The sequence below is a fragment of the Gopherus flavomarginatus genome, chromosome 2 (genome assembly GCF_025201925.1).
Source record: "Gopherus flavomarginatus isolate rGopFla2 chromosome 2, rGopFla2.mat.asm, whole genome shotgun sequence".
NCBI lineage: Eukaryota > Metazoa > Chordata > Testudines > Testudinidae > Gopherus > Gopherus flavomarginatus.
Genome location: NC_066618.1, coordinates 254,128,199 through 254,147,761, shown reverse-complemented (window position 1 = coordinate 254,147,761; position 19,563 = coordinate 254,128,199). Strand labels below are relative to the sequence as shown.

Here is a 19,563-nt window from a genome sequence, read left to right as displayed (position 1 = left end):
GACACAAGTGCATTTCTCAACAGATGAATACGTACTACACCGCTACCTCGATGTAATGCCACCCAATATAACACGAATTTGGATATAACACGGTAAAGCAGTGCTCCGGGGGGGGCAGGGTTGCGCACTCCGGTGGATCAAAGCAAGTTCAATATAACATGGTTTCACCTATAACGAGGTAAAATTTGTCGGCTCCCAAGGACAGCGTTATATCGAGGTAGAGGTGTGTAAACGTGGGGCTCGACCCTCTCCGGAGAGGAGGGGAGCCACGCCGGCCCACTCTGCTCCGGTTGGCCCGGGAAGTTAGCCCGGCAGTCCTTGCGGTACTTGTCTGCCCGACGGGCCAGGGGCTCAGGCCCTCCGGCAGGGCTGAGCCGTAACAACCACGAGGCGCTGGTTCCTACATCAGGACAGATCGCAACACGGAATCAGTAAGCTCAGGCCTGGGTCAGGGCTGAGCAACAGTAATAGTTTAGGGCCCAACCCGTGGTCAGGGTGGGGCAGCAAAACATTGAGTCAATAGGCTCAGTCCTTGGTCAGGGCTCAGCAACAGTAGCAGTTTTAAGGCCCAGCCCTAGGTCAGGGCGGGCAGCAAACGCTGAAGCAGTAAGCTCAGTGATAACAGTTATCGCCCTCCTCAGGCCAGGGAGAGGGGGAATCTGCCACCCCGGAGTGGGGTGGCAGGGGGGACGCAGGCCCTCCCACTCCACTGCATCCCAGCCCAGGGCCCTAACAGCGGCTGTCACTCCGCTGGTCAGTCAGTGGGGTTACTGGCCGCAACACACTGACATAGGCTCCGACAACTCCGCAGCCTGACGGGGGTCGGCTGCCCCCGGGCTGCTTCCGTACTCCCCCTCAGGACCTACCTGGGTTCTAACGTTGGCCTCAGCAGGGTCCAGGAGCATAGGCTCATCACGACTGGGGCTGGGTGGTAGATCCGGGAGCTCCTCAGGGTGCTCAGGCCACAGTAGCGCCAGCGGCTCCTCCGGGTAGCAGCAGGCACGGGGAAGCCCCGGCGGCTCCTCCTGGTAGCGAGCGCAGGGAAGCTCAGGCAGCTCCTCCTGGTAGTGAGTGTGGGGAAGCTCCGGCAGCTCCTCGTAGCGAGCGCGGGGAAGCTCCAGCAGCTCCTCCTGGTCGCGAGCGTGGGGAAGTTCTGGCCAGTCGGGGCGGCTCCCCTGGGTTGCTGGCATCTCCCAGTTTTGAGCTCCCAGAGGGACGTCTGGTCTCTCTGGCTGCTGGGGCCTGACTGAGCTCTGAGGGCTGGCATTTATAGTTCCGGGTCGCCGCCTGACCCTTTGAGGGAAGGACTCAGAGCTCCATAGCTTCGCCCACTCTGGCCTCTGCCGGGGCCCTACCCTCTCCAGGGAGGAGGGAAGCCACGCCGGCCCACTACAGTGTACTTTCAAAATAAACTCTTACTGAATACTAATAAGATCCAGGGGCTGTCCTTTGTTTTTATAGAGGATAACACTGGTAAAAATGATTTAAAAAAGAAAAACTTTAACAAACCTAAAATAGGTTAATAGTATTTAGGCCCACAGATCACCCACGTAGGAAAGAAAACCAGAGAACCTGTCTTGTTTCACGGGAGGCTGTGTGCATGGAAGAGAGGTGTCTCCATAGAAGTCAGATCGTATCAGAAGAACTTGTTTTTCATATAATTTTTCTACTCTCCTCCTCCCCAGTGAATTAGAGCACACTTTATGGGAAGCACTTTAGTTTGGTTAAGTGTCCAGGTCTGAACTGATTGAGGTCAGGAAGGGAAGGGGCACTGTCAAGATTACTAGGACTAAAAATGGACCTGCAGTGGCCATGGGACATTGAAGTTCTCACCTGCAAGGCTCATATGTTAACATTTTTTCCCTTAAGCCTGCTGTTGGCGCATGAAGCATTTTGTACCATAAAGTGGGATTGCTGCCATTTGCTACTCTGTCTTGAATGTGTTTTTGAGAAGCACGTTTGGATAAAAAAAACAGAGTATTTGGATATAAAAGCTGCTGCTGTTTGGTACTTAATTATCTAAAACTGTTTTTTATTTTTAATAGCAAGAATCTCAGAGCCATTCCAGAAGCAGAAATTGGATTAGCAGTTATCTTCATGTCTATGGAAAGATATTGCAACCCTCAAAACCAGCCTGGCATAGGTAATTTTATAAACCTTGATACTTTGCTGTACCTTTTTTCTGATGAGAGAACCAGAACTGAACACAGTACTCAATTGAATCTGTGTGGATTTATAATTAAAATCAGTTAACAGTAATAGTACTGTAATAATGACTTATAAATACACAGAGCCACAGGAAGAATGCTGACTTTTTAATTGTTCTATATGTTCAACTTGCAGCTAAACAGCCAGTTAGTCCAGGATCAGCTATTCTGCATCCAACGCTTTCTCAGAGTTCGTCTGTACATGAGACCATAATGCCTGTTACTACAAGTGATAACAGAGCATATGTAGCTGACACAGAACCAGAAGAACTGATGGACACGTGGTAAAGTACACATTGAAATAGTTTCCTAAGTTGATGACTATAAATAAAGCTATTACCATGTCAGAGGAAATTTAACTTTCCAGTTCTAGACTTGCCATAGTCAGTGGGGCTCAGCTTTTGATGGGGCACTCCCTAACTTGCAAAAGTAAACTGTGGTCACTATCCACAGGGGTCCAAATTCTGCCTTGAAGTGATAGGGTACAGCAAGAAAGCCAGCTTGGGGCATCAGGTTTGACACTAGAATATGCAATTGGTGATGCAGCAGATCTGATTGGCTCTTTTAACCATGTTCAGAATTCTAAAGCAATTTCATATTTATCTAGATCATTTAGTCATAGCAGGTATTAATTTATATAGCTTTCATAAGTGTTCATTGTATGCCACAGGTACAGCTGCACTACTGTGCTGCTCTGTAATGTGTATGCTGTTTCTACAACGATTGCCTGTATGTTTACTTAGAGTTTTTTCTCCCTTTTGTGCAGTATGGAGATAAGCGGAGAGGAGAGAGAGAAAACTCCCAAAATGGATCAAAGAGACAAAGTGTATTCACAGAATATAACTACTGTAAAGGAGACTCCCAGCACTAGTGGCAGTGTAAATACAGGGACAATATTACCCAGGATGCATAGAATGCTTGGGGCTGACCAAAAGAATCAACCCCTCTCACCCTCTAAAATTTTAGGAGTTAATAGAAATAGAGAGAGAGCTTCACAGCAAGAGTCTAACTCCATTAAAAATTATTTCCAGGCAGCTCCAAAGAAAAGGTATGTTCACAGAAATTCTTTTTTTTTTTTTTTTTTTGGGGGGGGGGTATTTTTCATATTTTTTCAGATGGTGCTTTTTTTGTTTTAGAAAGTAATTTGTTTTAGTTCAAGGGGCATACATTTTATTCCCAATGTAGATTTTACTACCTGACTAAGAAATTGAATTCCTCTATTCATTTTTTAGTTTAAACTGGCCATTTCTAGGTATCTGTTATCCCAAACAGAAAAGTGTATGCTAAGACTGCTGAGATTCAAATCCCAACACAATCATGAAAAAATGCAGAAGATTGTCAGTTGAGGCATATAAATAAAGATTGCCTTAACTCGTATTATGCAATGTTCATGCAGGTGGTTCATCTCTGTAACAAACTCCCATGGACACCCAACATATAGCTAAGCACAGTGCACACAATCAAGTACTCTAAACACGTAAGCAACATTACAAAATCAAAATGAAGAAAATCATCACTTGTGGATTTTTGGATTCATATTCAGTCATTGTGCGTTGTTCACTTACTGAGTTTATCATGTTGAAAATTTCTTTGTTTCTTTCTGGCTAAGGGAAAGGATTGAAGAGGGAGAAACATCTGTACCGAAACTGGCAAAGATGGATAAAAAGTCATCTAATCTTTCCAGTCAAACCCAACCCACAACTTCCTTGATGTGGAAAAGTAAAGTGGAAGAGACTCAAAAGGAACAATGTAACTTGGACTTGAAAACAAACCTTTTGCCTGTAGATACAAGCCTAAAGCTTGCAATAGAAACTAGCAAATCAGAGAAAGAAAAAACTGTTACTAAAAATGTTTCCAGTGAAAAGCCTGCATCAAAGAAGAGAAAAGAGTTAGATGATTTAGTTGAGGATGCGGCTACGCTAGAGCTTGTGTTTGGGAGCAAAGAGCTGGATTGGGAAGTTGACGTGGGGGATCGCGGTGAGGAGCATGGAACCAATATGCAGAAAAAAAGACGTTTGGAAACCAAGGGGGAAAGGATTGAAGAAGAAAATGTAATTCAAGAGGAAGCCAATAGGATATTGGTAAGTAATGTAAGTAATGTTCTTTATTAATCACTCGTTATGGACCTGATCCTGCAAGTTACAGCGTCACTGGAGGAGCCTGTGCAGCAGCATCTTGCAAGATTAGCCTCTTAGCACAAAGACAAATGCAGCTTAAGAACAGATACCAGCTTTGAGCAGTTTGATGCAATGTATTAGCTCTCATGCCGTTATAAATGAGCAGTAGGTGTAGTCTGGGGATTTTATGTAAACATTGTGATGAAGGAGTTAAAATATAGACTTCCTTGCTCTCCAGAAGTCACTATCCTGTAGCGTTTTTAGAGTTTATTTCCCCAGATGGAGGCACTTTGTAACTTTTAACCGGCATCAGTTATTTACGCTTCATACTTTCTTTCTGAAGCTGTCAATTTGCTCTTGTTAAAGAAATACAGCCTTTGTAAGCAGAACAGCCAAACCTTTTCCTGTCCTGAAGAGAAGTTTTTTCAGTACAGTGTGAAGTTATTGTTATTAATTGTTATGCTTCTGAATTCCCAGGAGAAACTGTGTCAAGCTCCTTTCCAGTCAGAGAGTTTCTGTACCTGTGTGTTGGGTGTCAGCAAGATGATATATTGTCAGATCATTATGCATCCTTAGCGTTCTCACCTAATAGCTCTCAAGTAGCTAAACCCCATATGTGAAACAGAGACACTAAGCTGCATAGACAGATGTCTGATCTGATATCGGGTTAATTTCTTTACTATTTTTCTTATCTTCAGATTGCAGAAAGAAACTAGAGTTTTAAATGTTCTTATTTCACGTTTATATAGCACTATAAATTTTCACAAAACTTGTAGAAATGTAAAACTGTTCTTACATGGGTGACCAGATAGCAAGTGTGAAAAATTGTGACACATTTTTTTTCCTCAAGGGGGAAAGAGGAGGAAATATAGTTGCATATACAAGACAGCCCCTAATATTAGGAATTTAGTCACCCTAGTTCTTACCCCAAAGAGTGTATAATCAAAGTTAGACAACGTGAGTGGTGACAGCAGGCAGACGGAGGGTTATAACAAATAAGGACTCATGTGATTGATTGTGTGGTTATGAGCTTGTGATTACTGACTCTTAAATTTGAGAACGAAGTAAAGTCCTAGAGGAAGAATAGAAGGCACTGGATGTTTGGTCTAATTAAAAATAAGTTATTTGAAAGAGGACAAGAGAAGATGCTTGAGAGAAGGATATTATTAAAAGCATAGGGGACAAGTGTGTGTATGTAGAGGTGTTAAGGGAACAAGGATTAGGTTTAATTGACATAGTGGTAAAAACACCACAAGTTGCTGAAGCTTAATCTACACTGGTAGGAAAATGACCTAGTGTAGACATGGCCTAAGTGCTGTATTAATGGAATTTTTTCTTAGCATCAAATAAGTCTCTACATTATACAGTAAAGAATCCCCCCACTTCACCTATATTGTGGAAGGTCAGCACCGAAAATTACTTGTTTATTGAAATTAAGGAAGCTGATGACATTCACCTGGAAGAGAACACTTCTAAAGATTCTTTAGACATAGTAACTACAGAATTTATTATAAGTTTAATTCTTCATGTGGTAGACAATTTCTTGCCTCATAACTGTGGCCTAGGATCCTTTTTTGTTTGTGTCCCTTTTCAGAGGTCAGATAAGTGTTTTTGGACACTTTCTGGAATCTGAGGGTGCAGAGTCTGATTTGTACTGAGATTCTGGTCATGTGGCTGAGGTAAAAGTGTAGGCAAGGCTTTAGTTTTCTGGTATGAAAGAATGTGTTTGGTATTGAGCCAAAAATGACCAGGGACTTTTTATAAAAGGCAAAATATTAATCTAATCTGACCACTTGGGCCACTGCAAGTAAACACGTTAGGAAATGTGTTGATACTAGCACCTTTCCCACCTGATTTTTTTCATAACAAACACCATTTGTGACATCAACACACCTTTATAGCAGAAATAGAAAAGCCTTAGAGGAAGTTATTAGATACTGAGCAAAATTGTGATGTGTAGTATTATGCTTTCCCTTCTTTAACTACAGGCTGTGAGGAGACTAGCCTTGATCCTAATCACAATTGCTCCCAAATTGACACTTACATTTAGTTATTTCCTGACCGTGAACTCTGGGATATAATTTAAAATAGAAAACTAATACTTTGATTCATACATGAAAACTTAGTGATTTTCGTAATCCTTACAGGTAGGATTTTAGGAATTATGAATTCTTAAGGAAAAACACTTTGTTTTCTTATACTAAAAAAAAAATAATCCAAACAAACCAGGGGCAGTGGTTTTATTAGAACAATTCATTGTTAAAGTATATGTCCAGGGTATATTAGTTTTTTTTGTAAATATGCAATCATAATTTACATTTACAATGATTGCTCTTTAAAATTGTTTGGTCAAACAGCAAGAAAATGAACCTGGTGCTGTTCCAACTACAAAGAAGAAAATTGAGATTAAGCAAGAATCATCAGTTTTGGTAAGAAACTAGTCAAATGCAAGGAATACCTAGCATTAGTTAATACTCAGAAATGTGAAGGAAATGTACCACAGTTTTTTGCTTTTTAAACTAAATTCATATGTGTGCAGTGGACATAGGAGGGTTTGATGAATAAGGGCTTATTTAAACATAAAAGTTGTACTGCTTTAACTATATCAGTATATAGTCAAAGATGTACAGGTACACCACCAACTTCTCTTATGTGGATGCGGTTACATTGGTATAAAAGTGCTTATCCCATGTAGATTATTACCATAGAGGAAGGGAGATAAATCACACTCTTAACCAAAATATTATGATTAACCGTGTTTATTATGGTAATCATATACCAAGAATAGGCCCTCCTTGTGCTAGGTGCTGTACAAATACTAGTAGAGTTCCTGTCCCAAAGAGTTTATAATATGAATAGACCAGACAGACACAGGGTGAGTGAAAGGGTATAACACACAAGCATAGTAAAAATATGATGGCTGCAAATGTCATATTGATTCCATTATTTTGAGGAGTTGGAAGATCAGCTAATTAGGGAGGAAATGAAGGAAAAAGGGGCACTGAAAGAAAGGAGGTGTGTGAAGGACAGGGCAGTGGAGAAGAAGTTGAGAGAGCAGGTGTGGAGTGAAGATGACATGAAGAGATCGTGAGGGGTAGAGGGTTGAAGCAAACAGTCAATCAGCACAGGCCAGAGAAAGTCCAGTCAGAACCATAGGAAGTTGTCTCAGTGTCCAAAGGTCCCTGATTTGGCTGCTTCTGCAGCTGCTCCTATGGGCTGGAGTCTCTGGGTACATGTACTCTGCAGCTGGAGATGTAATTTCCAGCTCGGGTAGATGTACATGTGATAGCTGTGATCAAGCTGGTTTGCTAAAAATAGCAGGGTAGGCAGGGTGGTGCAGGCAGCATCACGAGCTAAGGGCTGGAATACAGTCCCATCTGAGATGCCAGGTACGTACTCAGTTGACTAGTCCAGTGATGTGCAAACTTTTCCAGTCACGCCCACCCCCTTACCATTAAAGGAATCTGTTTGTTGTTTCCAAACACACATGCGCGCGCACACCCCACACATATACATGCTACTGCACAGCCAAGGCCTCCTCTGCACCAGGCTTATTCTACCTTCCAGCCAGTCTTTCACTGGTAGGGCAGGGCCAATACCTTCTCCTCTGCCCCTCCCGCCTCCGGTTTTCAGGGTGAGGGAGGCTGCATGTGATGGTCTCTGGGGGCGGAGCCAGAGCTGGGCACAGAGCCTGCTGGGGGTGGAACTTGGCGCGGCACACTGATCCACAGGCTGGGTGGCCCGCTGAGGTGAGTTGGGGTGGAGGTGGCGCTCTGTCCCCACCTCCCCTGTGGCGGTGGCCCAGGCCCTACTGCACGGAGCTGGCACAAGTTGCCTTGCATTGCCACTTGCCCCTGAATGTTCCTCTGGGTGTTTCCCACAGTTTGCACACCACTGGACCTAGCTCATGATGTCCACACGGCAGTGATTACACTGCTGTTTTTAGCATGCTAGCTTGATCAAAGTTAGTGCTTGTACATCTGTCTGAGCTGGGAACTGCATCTCCAGCTGCAGTGTAGATCCAAGCCCAAATCCGGTTCTTCCCTGCAGTTTTTCCCCCAAAGCCACATGGTAAGGGGAGGAACCACCTGGGACCGAGTTTCCCCAGAGTAGGGGTAACACTTAAGGTTAGCCTTAGTTTACTAGAAATCTAGTTTTAAATTTTAAGCCTTATCTAGACTGTTATGTTCTGAGCTAATATCTGCCTTCCATTTCTAACCCGTCAAGTGTATATTCTTTAATCTCTTAAAAATAGGCTTTTAGTTTACTGAACAACTTGAAGTTCTCCTTTCCCCTTTTTCTTCTCAAAAGAACACTGACGGACTTCAAGATGTCTCCAGCAATCTGCCCAGCAGACTTTTGTTGACTGAATTTAGATCACTGATTGTTAGTCATCCAAGGCCAAATAGTCTTGTTGCTGCACAAATCAGTTATAAGCAACTGAACAACTTTAAGAAATTCAAAAAGGTGAGTGCATATTTTAAACTGCCACAAGATGGCACTGTTTGAAATAGCCGTGTAAGTGCTGCTAATACGATAGACATGTTATTAGATGAAAGGCATTCTTAGAGATTCTACTTCCACTTATATTTTATTAACTTACTATCACCATTGTGGTAAAGAGCAAAATACAGTGGCTATTTTTGTACTAATTTATCAGACAGATACCAGAGAAGGTTACCTCCCACCCAGAGGCAACCCGGGGGGGGCATGCAGAGTCACGTGCCCCCCAGATTTGCTCCTTGCCTTGTACTGAGCATGCTCACATGGACTGAGCATGCCCTCACCAACCTCCATCTCCCCCCATCAGCAGCACAGGTCATCTCTGCTCCCACCAGATGATTACCTAGAGACCTGTGTTCTTTTTGGAGGCTTGTGCAGTTCTTACTCAAGCTGACTCATTAAATGATGCTGTGCTCTTGAACAGTATTATAACTTCAGGTTGTATCTCCTCGTAGGCTTACTGTGTCACTTTCAAATAACCTATTGAGAACACATATTGGCTTGACGTTTTGACTACGAAAATTTGGATTTCTAAACATAACTACTAAAATGCATATCTTATAAAACTAAGATCAGTTGGGTTCTGAGAGTGACTTTTACAAACCTTTGTGTTCATTGTAGGAATATAGCTTCAGTGCAGAATTTAAAGAGAGAGTGCAGTGTAATCTGAGATATGCAATACACTACATTTAAGTAAAAAATTTAAATGCCTTTAAATGGACATGGTCATCTTGAAAATCACATGTGTATGAAAATATTGTACCTACCGTAGTTCCAAGTAGCATTTAAAAATTGTTTAATAGAACATGCAATATCTTTTAATGTATCATCCTTTTCGTTCTGTATTACAAGTTCTTCTGTACATCAGACTGGATTAGAAACTTAAAATATCAGTTTCTGTTGTTTTCAAATGCATTTTAAATGTATTAGTTTATTAATTTAACAAATTAAAAATATAACTAGTCACAGGTCTTTCTTTTAGGGGAGAGTTTGCAGGTGGTGTGCTATTTAAGTAGAAATATTCATTACGTAGATACTGTTAGACAAATTGGATGAAAGGTATTCTGCCACTGTGAATTTACTAGAGGTGACTACTCTTGTTTTGCATGGTTGTCAGCCTGCACTATAACAGCAAATGTTTCTTGTCCAACAGGTACCTTATCCTGGAGCAGGACAACTTCCACACATTATTGGAGGATCAGATCTGATAGGTCACCATGCCAAAAAGAATTCACAGTTGGAAGAATGGTTAAGGCAGGAAATGGAGGTAAGGAATTCTTTCCAAGCAACAAAACAACTGCAGTCCTTCCCAAGAACAGGGCAGCTCTGTACTAAAAGTTGAGCCTATGTGCTGAACAAATCTGCCACTTAACACATCCAAAAAGATGTTAGAGATGTGACCTAAATAAACAAAAGGGGTTCCGTGATAAGGCTGACACTCTACTGATTCTTTTGGATAAATCTGACATGTAATATTAATAAAAAATGTAATAAAATGTTTAACTCTTTCATACTGTGGGTGCGGAGGAGACTGCTGTAAAGCAAAAGGCACTGATCTAGGAGAAAGTGATTTTAATGACTGAGTAAAATAAACATTTGATTGAAGCTTAGCCCTGCATGAATTCTGAGTGTGACAGTGAAAGTTTTTACATTAACAAGCTCAGCAACCTCAGTGTTCAAGGCACTCAATGCAGCACTGCTGATGGTCTGCTCACAGACTAGAATGCAGTTGATATTCAGATGAAAAAAATATATGAGATGTGCATGTTGTAATCAGGAGACTGAATATTGTGTTTTTAACTAGAGAACATATTTCCATTTGTACGTAATTTATATCTTGCTGTAGCAGTTCTCAACTTTTTCATTTTGTGTGATGCTTCTTTAAAAAAGCATCTCAGGCCACATTCCATTCCAGTCTCCCACTCCAGGTTCCGTATCTTTCCTGTGGTATCAATATTACTTGGTTAATTGGAAAGGTAATACAACAGTATTAAGGAGAAAATGCAATAGGTGAGAATTCTTGAGGTTTTTACTCCATCCCCACTTTTGTATTTGCTGTTTATTTCCTCTCACTGATTTTAACCGTTGATTTCAGTGTTAGGTTTTACCTTGCAGGAAAGCACTGCATAATCTCTCCCAGCCATGTTGAAATTTGGCATCCACCACAAATTTACTCATTGTTGAATTTATATGAGGCACGCCTATGAAGGACACAAGCAGTGCAGCGATGTGATTCTGACTCCTTTTTCCCTCTTACCCTCCAGCTCAGGTAGCTAAAAAAGCCTATGGAAGCCCTAAAATTAATCATAACCTGGATTCCAATTAACAAAGTATCCTCTCTTGAAAACAGGCATAGATGCTTTACTCCCATGACAGAAGCAACTCCGGTTAGAAGAGGTCAGCAGACCACAGTTTGAGAGTATGCTGTTACCCAGTTTTTTTAAACTAGTTTAGAATATAGTTTGCATAAAAAGGTACCATGCAGGATGTTGGCCTAACCCTGAGAGATGCTAAAGCTCTGCGGCTTGTATTGTCTTCAGTTGTGGATGTTCAGCATTTCTCCGGCTCAACTCTTGAAAATATTATAGCAAAACAAGGGATCAAACTCAGAGGACAGTTTAAAATGGTGAAATTTGCAGCTCCTTTTGTCCCTTCCCTTTTTGCCACCAAAGTATACGTTACACTTAGAGAGCATAGATTTTAACTTAGACTCACAACATACCACTTACACACCCGTATAACTCATCACTTGTATTAGACTAGACTTAATTACTCGAAGTTGGTGCAGTGCAGACTCAGTTGCTGAAAGATGATAGCACTAAATGAAAAAACTCTGTAGCAGGAAGCTTTAGATAGCTGTAAACTAAAGTAGGTCATCCATTACTTTAACTTGCATCTCCTTGGCAGAAGTTACGTTAACTTACAGCTACTTGACACTGTGTAAAGGAGCCTTCACACCACTGCTGAACTAGTTTCAGAGTTTAAAACTAATTGTGACAAAACTCAAAATTTTGACCAACTAATAGATTTCCGCTTGTTGCAGTTTTAGTCTGACATTCCTGCTTTTGAAAGTTCCATCATTACAAGTAATGTAAAGCCCTGGATATTTTTCCGTCCCCTTCAGTTTTGTCTGACACAGGACAGCTACACTGTGCAGTTAGCCCAGGTAATTGGCACCTGGGTCTGAGCATTTGAGTTAGCTTAGCCTGAGTATGAGCATTCCCACAACAAAACTGGCCCTCTGTTACTGTGTCCTCATTGTTACTGCCCTCATCCATGAATGTCTGGGGACATAGCCTATGGTTTTTTTGTGCAGAAACTCTAATATTCTTTCACAGTAAATTGTGGGAGAACTTCTCGGTCCTTTGGAGAAAATTGTGGGAAAGGGTTTTGTAGGACTTTCAGCACTCGAGTGATCTTGCCTGCATGTTCACTGCAAAGTAGGCAAGTTCTAGCCTGAGCTAAACCACAGTTCTGACTTTAATCCGTACCCCTACCCATGCAAGCAAGCATAAATTCAAAGTCCAAATAAGTACATGCTTGAGGGTTTTGTGTGTGGATGAGAGTGGTTTGGGCAAAAACGTGTAAGAGCATGGGCTAAGACTAACTACAGTGAAGACATTCCCACAAGTGTCTGATCGTTTTTCAGATTGGTTTCTGTAACTGTGGCCTACTTTAAAAATTGAAAACCATAATCTGACATTCTAGTAAAATGCATTGTATGTGAGGTATTCACAGCAAGATGTCTCAGTACAGGACTGTTGTGTTAGTATGAACAATAGTGAAGAGATTTACTTTATTTTGTCAGGAACAGAATCGGCATGCAAGAGAGGAATCACTCGCTGATGATCTCTTTAGGTAAGGGATTTTTTTGTTAATGCTTTTAAAAGGTCTGATATGTTATAAATCACCTCACTTATTTTCTGGATAAATTTCAGTTTTGTAATTAAACCACGATGGCTAAAGCTCCATTGGCTGCCTCCTTTCTTGATACCACATATGAGTAGAACGTGGCATCCTCTTCTGCTCTTTCCTAACTTTCTTTATACCTTAAACTTCATCAGTTCCTGGGCCATACATGACTCCTTTTAATGCAACATTCAAAACTACTAGTCTTATGGTAATTAGAGCCTTTTCAGATAGAATTGTTGCCACTTCATCTCCGTCCTATAAACTCCACTTTAGCCCCCAATTCCAGGAACCTTGGCATTAAGTTTGAATCAAGAATCACTTTCCTACTTGTGAGGATGCAGCTTTCCTTCCTGCTAGCAGAGTTTGCCAGTGCCTGTCTCCCTATTGGTTGGAAGGTTTTGCTCTGGCTGAACCAGAGATTCCCCTTTCCAGCATAAACAAAACTAGTCCAAAATAAAAACAGATTGCTTGGGTTATAGTGCTGTAATCAGTCTGGGGGGACCCTCTCCACTTTTTACAGAGGGGCTCATACCTTTTCACACAGGGATCCTAAATGGGCCTTTCCCCCATTCATTTCCAGGCTTCTGCCCAGGTTGCTGCTTCGCCCCTTTCTCCATAAAAAGATCAATACTGCGCTTTCCTTGTTTCCTTTTTGGTAGAGAGACTGAACAGGTCTTGCCATCTTCCTGATCTCTCTCTCCAGAATAAAGCAAGCCTTTTTATACCCAGCATGCTGTTAGAAGCCTACTGTTCCCCTGGTTCTGTGGCTCCTGATTGGACTACAGGTCACAGAATGCCTCTGTTTGGGCAGGACCCATGTCACTGGAGTGAGGTGATGGCTCTTATCCTGGCTCAAGATATTGTTATGCTGCTGTATCTTGTACATCTGTAAATCTACCCTGTGTAAAGCACCTTCTCTTCCATAAACCCTCTTTACCAGTTTTCTGCTGATATCCTCATTTTACTTCTACTCCTCCTTCCCTGTCTGCCCTCTTTAGAGAAGACATTAGATTCTTCTTCCACACTATTCCTTGGCCAGTTCATTCTCGGCCTCTCTACAGCCTCTTTTCCTAGGCATGAGTCCTAACCCAGTCTCTAATAATAAACAAAAATGGGAGCCCACTCCTAAGCGGTCTGCTTCTGTTTATTCAGTTCTTCTCTTTAAAAGTCACTGTATTGTTCAGCACTGTTCCGACATGTGCACATTGTATGATATGTATTGTAAACTATATAGTTTACTTGTATGTGTATGTATAGATTGTAACCTGGAATGAAGTATTTTGTGATTATTGCTAGAGCTCTTTTTTTTTCTTTTTTCAGTAATCACAAGAGTGACCCTCAGTTCACACACATTCACTTGGTTAAATCCTTATTTGCAACTTCACCAACAATATTATTGTTTAGAAACAATTAATTTTTCATTGCTCATTAAACCTGCTACCGTTGGAACTTTTAACTAGGGGAGGAAGAACCCAGAAAAATTCCAGCTCTGATTTTTTAATTTTACAGTTGACAAAATTATGCAAAAATCCCAATTTGCAGAATCCAAACTCTTCTGTAAAAAAGGATAGAAATGCCTGGGCAGTAGAATATGATATGAGTAGGGCCCTAACAAATTCACAGCCATGTGAGACGCGTTACGGATTGTGAAATCTGGTCGTCTGTGTGCTTTTACCCTATACTATACAGATTTCGTGGGGGAAACAAATGTTCCTCAAATTGGAGGTCCTGACCCAAAAGGGAGTTGCAGGAAGGGTCACAAGATTATTTTAGGGGGGTTGCGGTATTGCTACCCTTACTTCTGCGCTGCCTTCAGAGCTGGATGGCCGGGGAGCAGGGGGGGCTGTGGACAGACACCCAGCTCTGAAGGCAGTGCCTCGCCAGGAGCAGCACAGAAGTTAGGGTGGCAATACATCATATTGTTTTTTAGGTCAGAGAGTGCTCTCCTGTCAGCTTTAGTACTCCAGCCCCTGTGAGCGGCGGTAGCTATTTTAGCAGGAGAAGCTCTTCCATCAACATAGCATTGTCCACACTGGCGCTTATGTCAGTGTAACTTAAGTTATTCGGGGGGTGATTTATTCACCCCCTTGAGCAACGTAAATTATGCCAACATTAGCTGTAGTGTAGACATAGTCCAATATGAAGTTTCTTTTCCTTGCTGGGGTAGCCACAGTGTCTCTTCTCCCCTCTTCTCTTGTTAGTCTGATAGCTTTGTTTATCTGATATGTAAATAAATTCTCATTGTCTTTCAAAGTACTTTGGAATTAACTGCCAGGTAGAGAAACCACATTCCTTCCTTGAGAGTGGGATAACTCCTGTTTCACTGGAAATATGAAAAAAAACCCTGACATTTGAGAGTTCTATTGAGAGATCATGTGTGCGGCTTAATTTTACTCAAACTGATCGTGAGAGTCACAATTTCTATGAGAGTTGGCATGTCTGACTAGGTGGGTGAAGCCAGACAATAGTTATGCTCTCGACAACTCTCACAGGAAAATGATAAAAGACAAAAACACTCTGTCATCTCTGAGAGAATGATCACTTAGCAAAAAGTGTTCAATCTCTGACCTATCCGTTCTCATCCTCAAAGGAAACCTGCATGTTTTCAAAAGACAAGCCTGGGAACTTAAATTCATAACTTTGCTAGACACTAAAAATCATGGACTGAACAGAAAGTGGAATTTATGGCATATTACAACACTCTGTAGCCCACAAACTGCCTGCCCAGCTGCTCCCCACCAAACTGGAGGGGTAACAAGCCACTTCACCTTAAATCATAGGCACTGACTTACTCAGATGCTGGGGGATGCTTGACCCTTGCTCTCCCCCAGGCCCTACCCCTTCCCCCACCCTTGCCCTGCCTCTTCCTGCCCCACTCCTCCCCCTCCCTCCCAGTGCCTCCTGCATACTGCAGAACAGCTGATCAAGGCAGGTGGGAGGTGCTGGGAGGAAGGGGGAGACACTGATCTGCAGGGCTGCTGGTGGGTACTTGAGCACCAGCCATTATTTTTCCCATGGGTGCTTCAGCCCTGGAGCACTCATGGAGTCAGTGCTTACGCCTTGAATGGTCCCTTGAAATGTGTGTTAACTACATAGGCTAAATTATCTGTTACTCCTTGTATTTACCTGTTACACTGAGCATGTTTCCCAGATCTGAAGAGCTTTATGTATCTCGAAAGCTTGTCTTTCACCAAGAAGTTGGTCCAATAAAAGGTACTAGGTCCCCTTCTTTGTCTCTCTAATATCCTGGGACCAACACAGCTCAACACTACTGCAGACTGCGTTCTAGCCAGACAGACAAGTGGAGAAATGCCATCAGGTTGAGTGTAGGGCTTTGTCTACACTGGCAACTGAATGACAAAACTTTTGTCTTTCAGAGGTGTTAAAAAACACACACACCCCAAAAGACAAACATTTTGTCGATGACAAGTGCTGCTGTGAACAGCTCTTTGGTGGCAGGAGAGCCGATAAAGAGCAGCTACACTGCGCGCCTTAGCTGTAACTACACAATCCTGTTGCTAAAAGCTGCGTAGTGCCGAAATAGTCAAACATCCTGCTCCACTCAGCCAAAAAGTATATGTTGTATCTTTAGTTTCCCTATCGGAGGGAAGTAGCAGTAGCTGTAGGACTTGAATTGCATCAGTTATGCCTAATTTAAACAAAATGTGATTTCTTTAAAAAAAAAAAAATCCTGTATGCTGTTGCAGAACACATTTGTTAATTCACCAGCTGAACTAGTGATTTGAGGTATAAAGTATTCTAGCATATTCAAACGTGTAAAGAGCCTTTCCAAATTCTGAGTGTTACCAGCATGCAGCCTGTGATAGTTAGTCACAGTTCATTTCTTTTTCCCAAAAAAGGATAAATGAGTTGCCTAGGAACAGCAATGACCTGTAATACATTTCCAGTTGTGATGTGGTGATGTAAATTGGCTCACAAGTTGAGACATTTTCCTGTCTCAGAGAAAAGAAAGCTTAGTAAATGGAATGAGATTTTAGGGAAGTAAAACTGCCTGATCATTTGCTTGTGGCTGTAACCTATTCATCTGTGAAAACAAAGCAGGTTAGAAGCGAAGAAGGGTTTTTTGTTTGTATTTTGGGCTGGGGGTGGGAGGCAGGCCTGGAGAGAAAAAAGGACAAGGTTTGAATTCAGAGTATAAACACATTCCTGGGCACTAGTTAATCATTTTGTACCCTATCAAAAAAGTTCATTAAAAGATCAAGTGGTAGGCAGGAGCTGGAGAAGAATCAAGTGTGGGAGGAGAAGTGGAAGGGATTAGTAAATGCTTCTCTGAACTGAGCTGTAGCATATGACATGGTCGCTATCGTAAGTTCATTGTTATTGAGAGGAAGTCCTTTCAATATTAGCCAATGAAAATTCTTGCAGCAAGAAATAGCAGCTTTCATGGTGAAATATGTCTACAGATTTTCATTTGATTGCAATATTAAAGCATCTAAAAATCCTAGAAGGTAGTAAGTTACCTTTAACCAAAACCACTCACAAATTCTAGAAATATCACACAGTCCAGGTGTAACTCTTTTTATTTTACTGGCAATAAACACAGTGCTGCAAGAGGCTGAAAACCCTCAACATTTATTGACTTAAGTGGGAGTAGTGTGTGCTCCTGACCCCATCTGAAAAGGAAATGTCAACTTTTAACTGTTTAAATCAAACATTTAGCTTTGAATATCTGAAATAAATAGTTGGTATCTGTTTACTTATAACATTTTTTCCCCTCTTACTGCAGATACGATCCTAATGTGAAAAGGAGAAGATAAATTCTCTTGAATTTACAATGAACCTACAGCAAAATCATCTTGACATCATGGTTGCTGGTTCCAGTGTACAATATATATGGGAGGTTTAAATTTTCTTCTTGTAACAATTGTTTTAAGTCCTGCTTTTATTAAAGGAAAACGGAATCAGTTTTACGTTGTTTTGGAACGTACAGAGTCCACATTTCTGGTTTCGAGTCTTTAAACTCCTTTGCTTCAAAGCAGTGCTACAGTACAACATTCTGGATAGTTAGGTCTTCACTTCAAGCTTTCTTCTGTCTGTTTGAGATACACTTCTGTTATTACTCTGTTGTTCTGCAAAAAGACCCAGTTAATTTGTTTAGCTCTTTGTGTAACAGTAATCATTTGCTGTACAATACAGCTCAAAGTACAAACACTTTAAACTACATAAAACAGACATGGTGGGGGCAGCAATCTCTCTTATTGGACCAACTTCTGTTGGTGAAAGAGATTACCTTACCCGCCCCCCTCTTATGGCTCCAACACTGTAAATACTTACACTGGTTTAAAACAACCCTTTAACCTTAAGGTGACTTAACTTCAGCTCCTGTTTGCATTTCTGCAACAGAAATGGTGCTGTTATTTAAAGTGAAACTTTATAAGCCTCTTCTAATGTGATGCAGGGTTTTATTTTAAATGTTACCTATGACTCTGCCCTTACTAGGTTTGAAATAATAGCCACGGCAGTAAGCATGGTTGTGGATGGCAGAATTCTAAAACTTTCCTGCCCACTAGAGACAGGGATTTTATTCTGACAACTCTGTTTTCCAACTGGTAAACAGCATTGTTGTTAGTGTGCTAAGAATAAAATCTCTCTGCAGCAGGTGAAGGAAAGCCAGTCTAGAACCTGCTAACCATGATTTGACTTGTGGTTAACAGGTCTGGTTAACTTTTTAATCACATGGTGCACAGAATTAGATGTAGTCGAAGAAACTTAGGTCTGTGGATGGCAGTAGTATTGACACTTGTGATTTCTTTTTTGATTACTGTTAAAGAAGACTGTGCCCAACTTATTCAGAGTCAGAAAATGAGGTTCCATGTGTTAGCAAGATGGTTACTGCCACTTTGAAGTGATCAGTGTAAGTTACAGCTGTCATATGTAGCCAGCCATCAAACATACATTTATTTTTACATGCCAAGTATTCAGAGTTTTTTTTTTTTTTAAACACCCAGATACTACTATTTCATAACAGGCTCAATCTAGATTCCAATATATAGCTTTAAGACAGCAATAGTCAACTGCCACTCTTGTGGGAGCACTGGCTGAGCCATTATGAATGCATTATACCCTAAGTGTCTGGTTCTTAAGCCTTTGCCCCAACCAGTGAACGAGAGATCTAACACAAACCCTTGATGTCTCCTTAAATTGTTAAACAAGATAATCAGCGTGCTGCTGTTTCCAAAGCTACTTAGAATTTTCAAAGTTAGTGTCTTCAAAGCTGAGAACCTGAGCTTTTCAGTATTGTCACATACCAAATTGATGAGTGAAGTTACTGTATTGTTTTATAACAAATACTCATTTTAAACAAAACTTCAGTTAAATCAGATCACCTCAAATATCCATTTTTAAATTTTCATCATTTGTTCTGTTCCAGTAGAAATAAATGTTGTATCAATGAGTTTGGAACAATACAAAGACTCAAAACCTGCTTACCTATTTATTGGGACCAATTGTGTTAAAAGTCGCACTAGGAATCTTTTCAAAATCCACTTCACTGCTATTTATTTCTATAATCTCAGTAAGCACCACTAACATAAATTAAAAGTATATAATGTATAGGCCCTAGTTAAACACCTCTGAGGTGCTTCAGGTTAAAGCACATGTCGAGGGAACTATTCCCAAGTGTAAATGTACTCGTGTGGCTGCAGTATTTGGTTTATAAAGACTGTTCTTTCACACTGTGTGGAAAAAGGCACAAGATGAAACTGAGGTTTTTTGTTTTACTTCTCCATCATCATTCACAAATGTCTTGCCCATTTCTTCCTCAGGCCAGCTACAGCTCAAGCACCTTGAAGAGAATGCTAAGA

At 41.3% G+C, this 19,563-nt stretch overlaps 1 protein-coding gene across 4 annotated transcripts in view; it reads left to right on the top strand.

The window, feature by feature from the left end:
* NBN (nibrin) overlaps positions 1 to 17,675 on the top strand; it is a 60,713-nt gene extending 43,038 nt beyond the window's left edge. For 2 of the 4 annotated variants that reach the window (XM_050940863.1, XM_050940866.1), the window contains 9 exons: positions 2,046 to 2,143; positions 2,344 to 2,491; positions 2,974 to 3,255; positions 3,817 to 4,288; positions 6,682 to 6,753; positions 8,636 to 8,791; positions 9,981 to 10,094; positions 12,636 to 12,685; positions 17,487 to 17,675. In XM_050940863.1, the coding sequence (XP_050796820.1) occupies positions 2,046 to 2,143; positions 2,344 to 2,491; positions 2,974 to 3,255; positions 3,817 to 4,288; positions 6,682 to 6,753; positions 8,636 to 8,791; positions 9,981 to 10,094; positions 12,636 to 12,685; positions 17,487 to 17,517 (1,423 nt within the window). In that variant the 3' untranslated portion in view covers positions 17,518 to 17,675. Of the gene's footprint in view, positions 1 to 2,045; positions 2,144 to 2,343; positions 2,492 to 2,973; positions 3,256 to 3,816; positions 4,289 to 6,681; positions 6,754 to 8,579; positions 8,792 to 9,980; positions 10,095 to 12,635; positions 12,686 to 17,486 lie in introns of those variants that run through there. The other 2 variants (XM_050940864.1, XM_050940865.1) reach the window with 2 other exon arrangements.
* Positions 17,676 to 19,563: the final 1,888 nt, after the last annotated feature.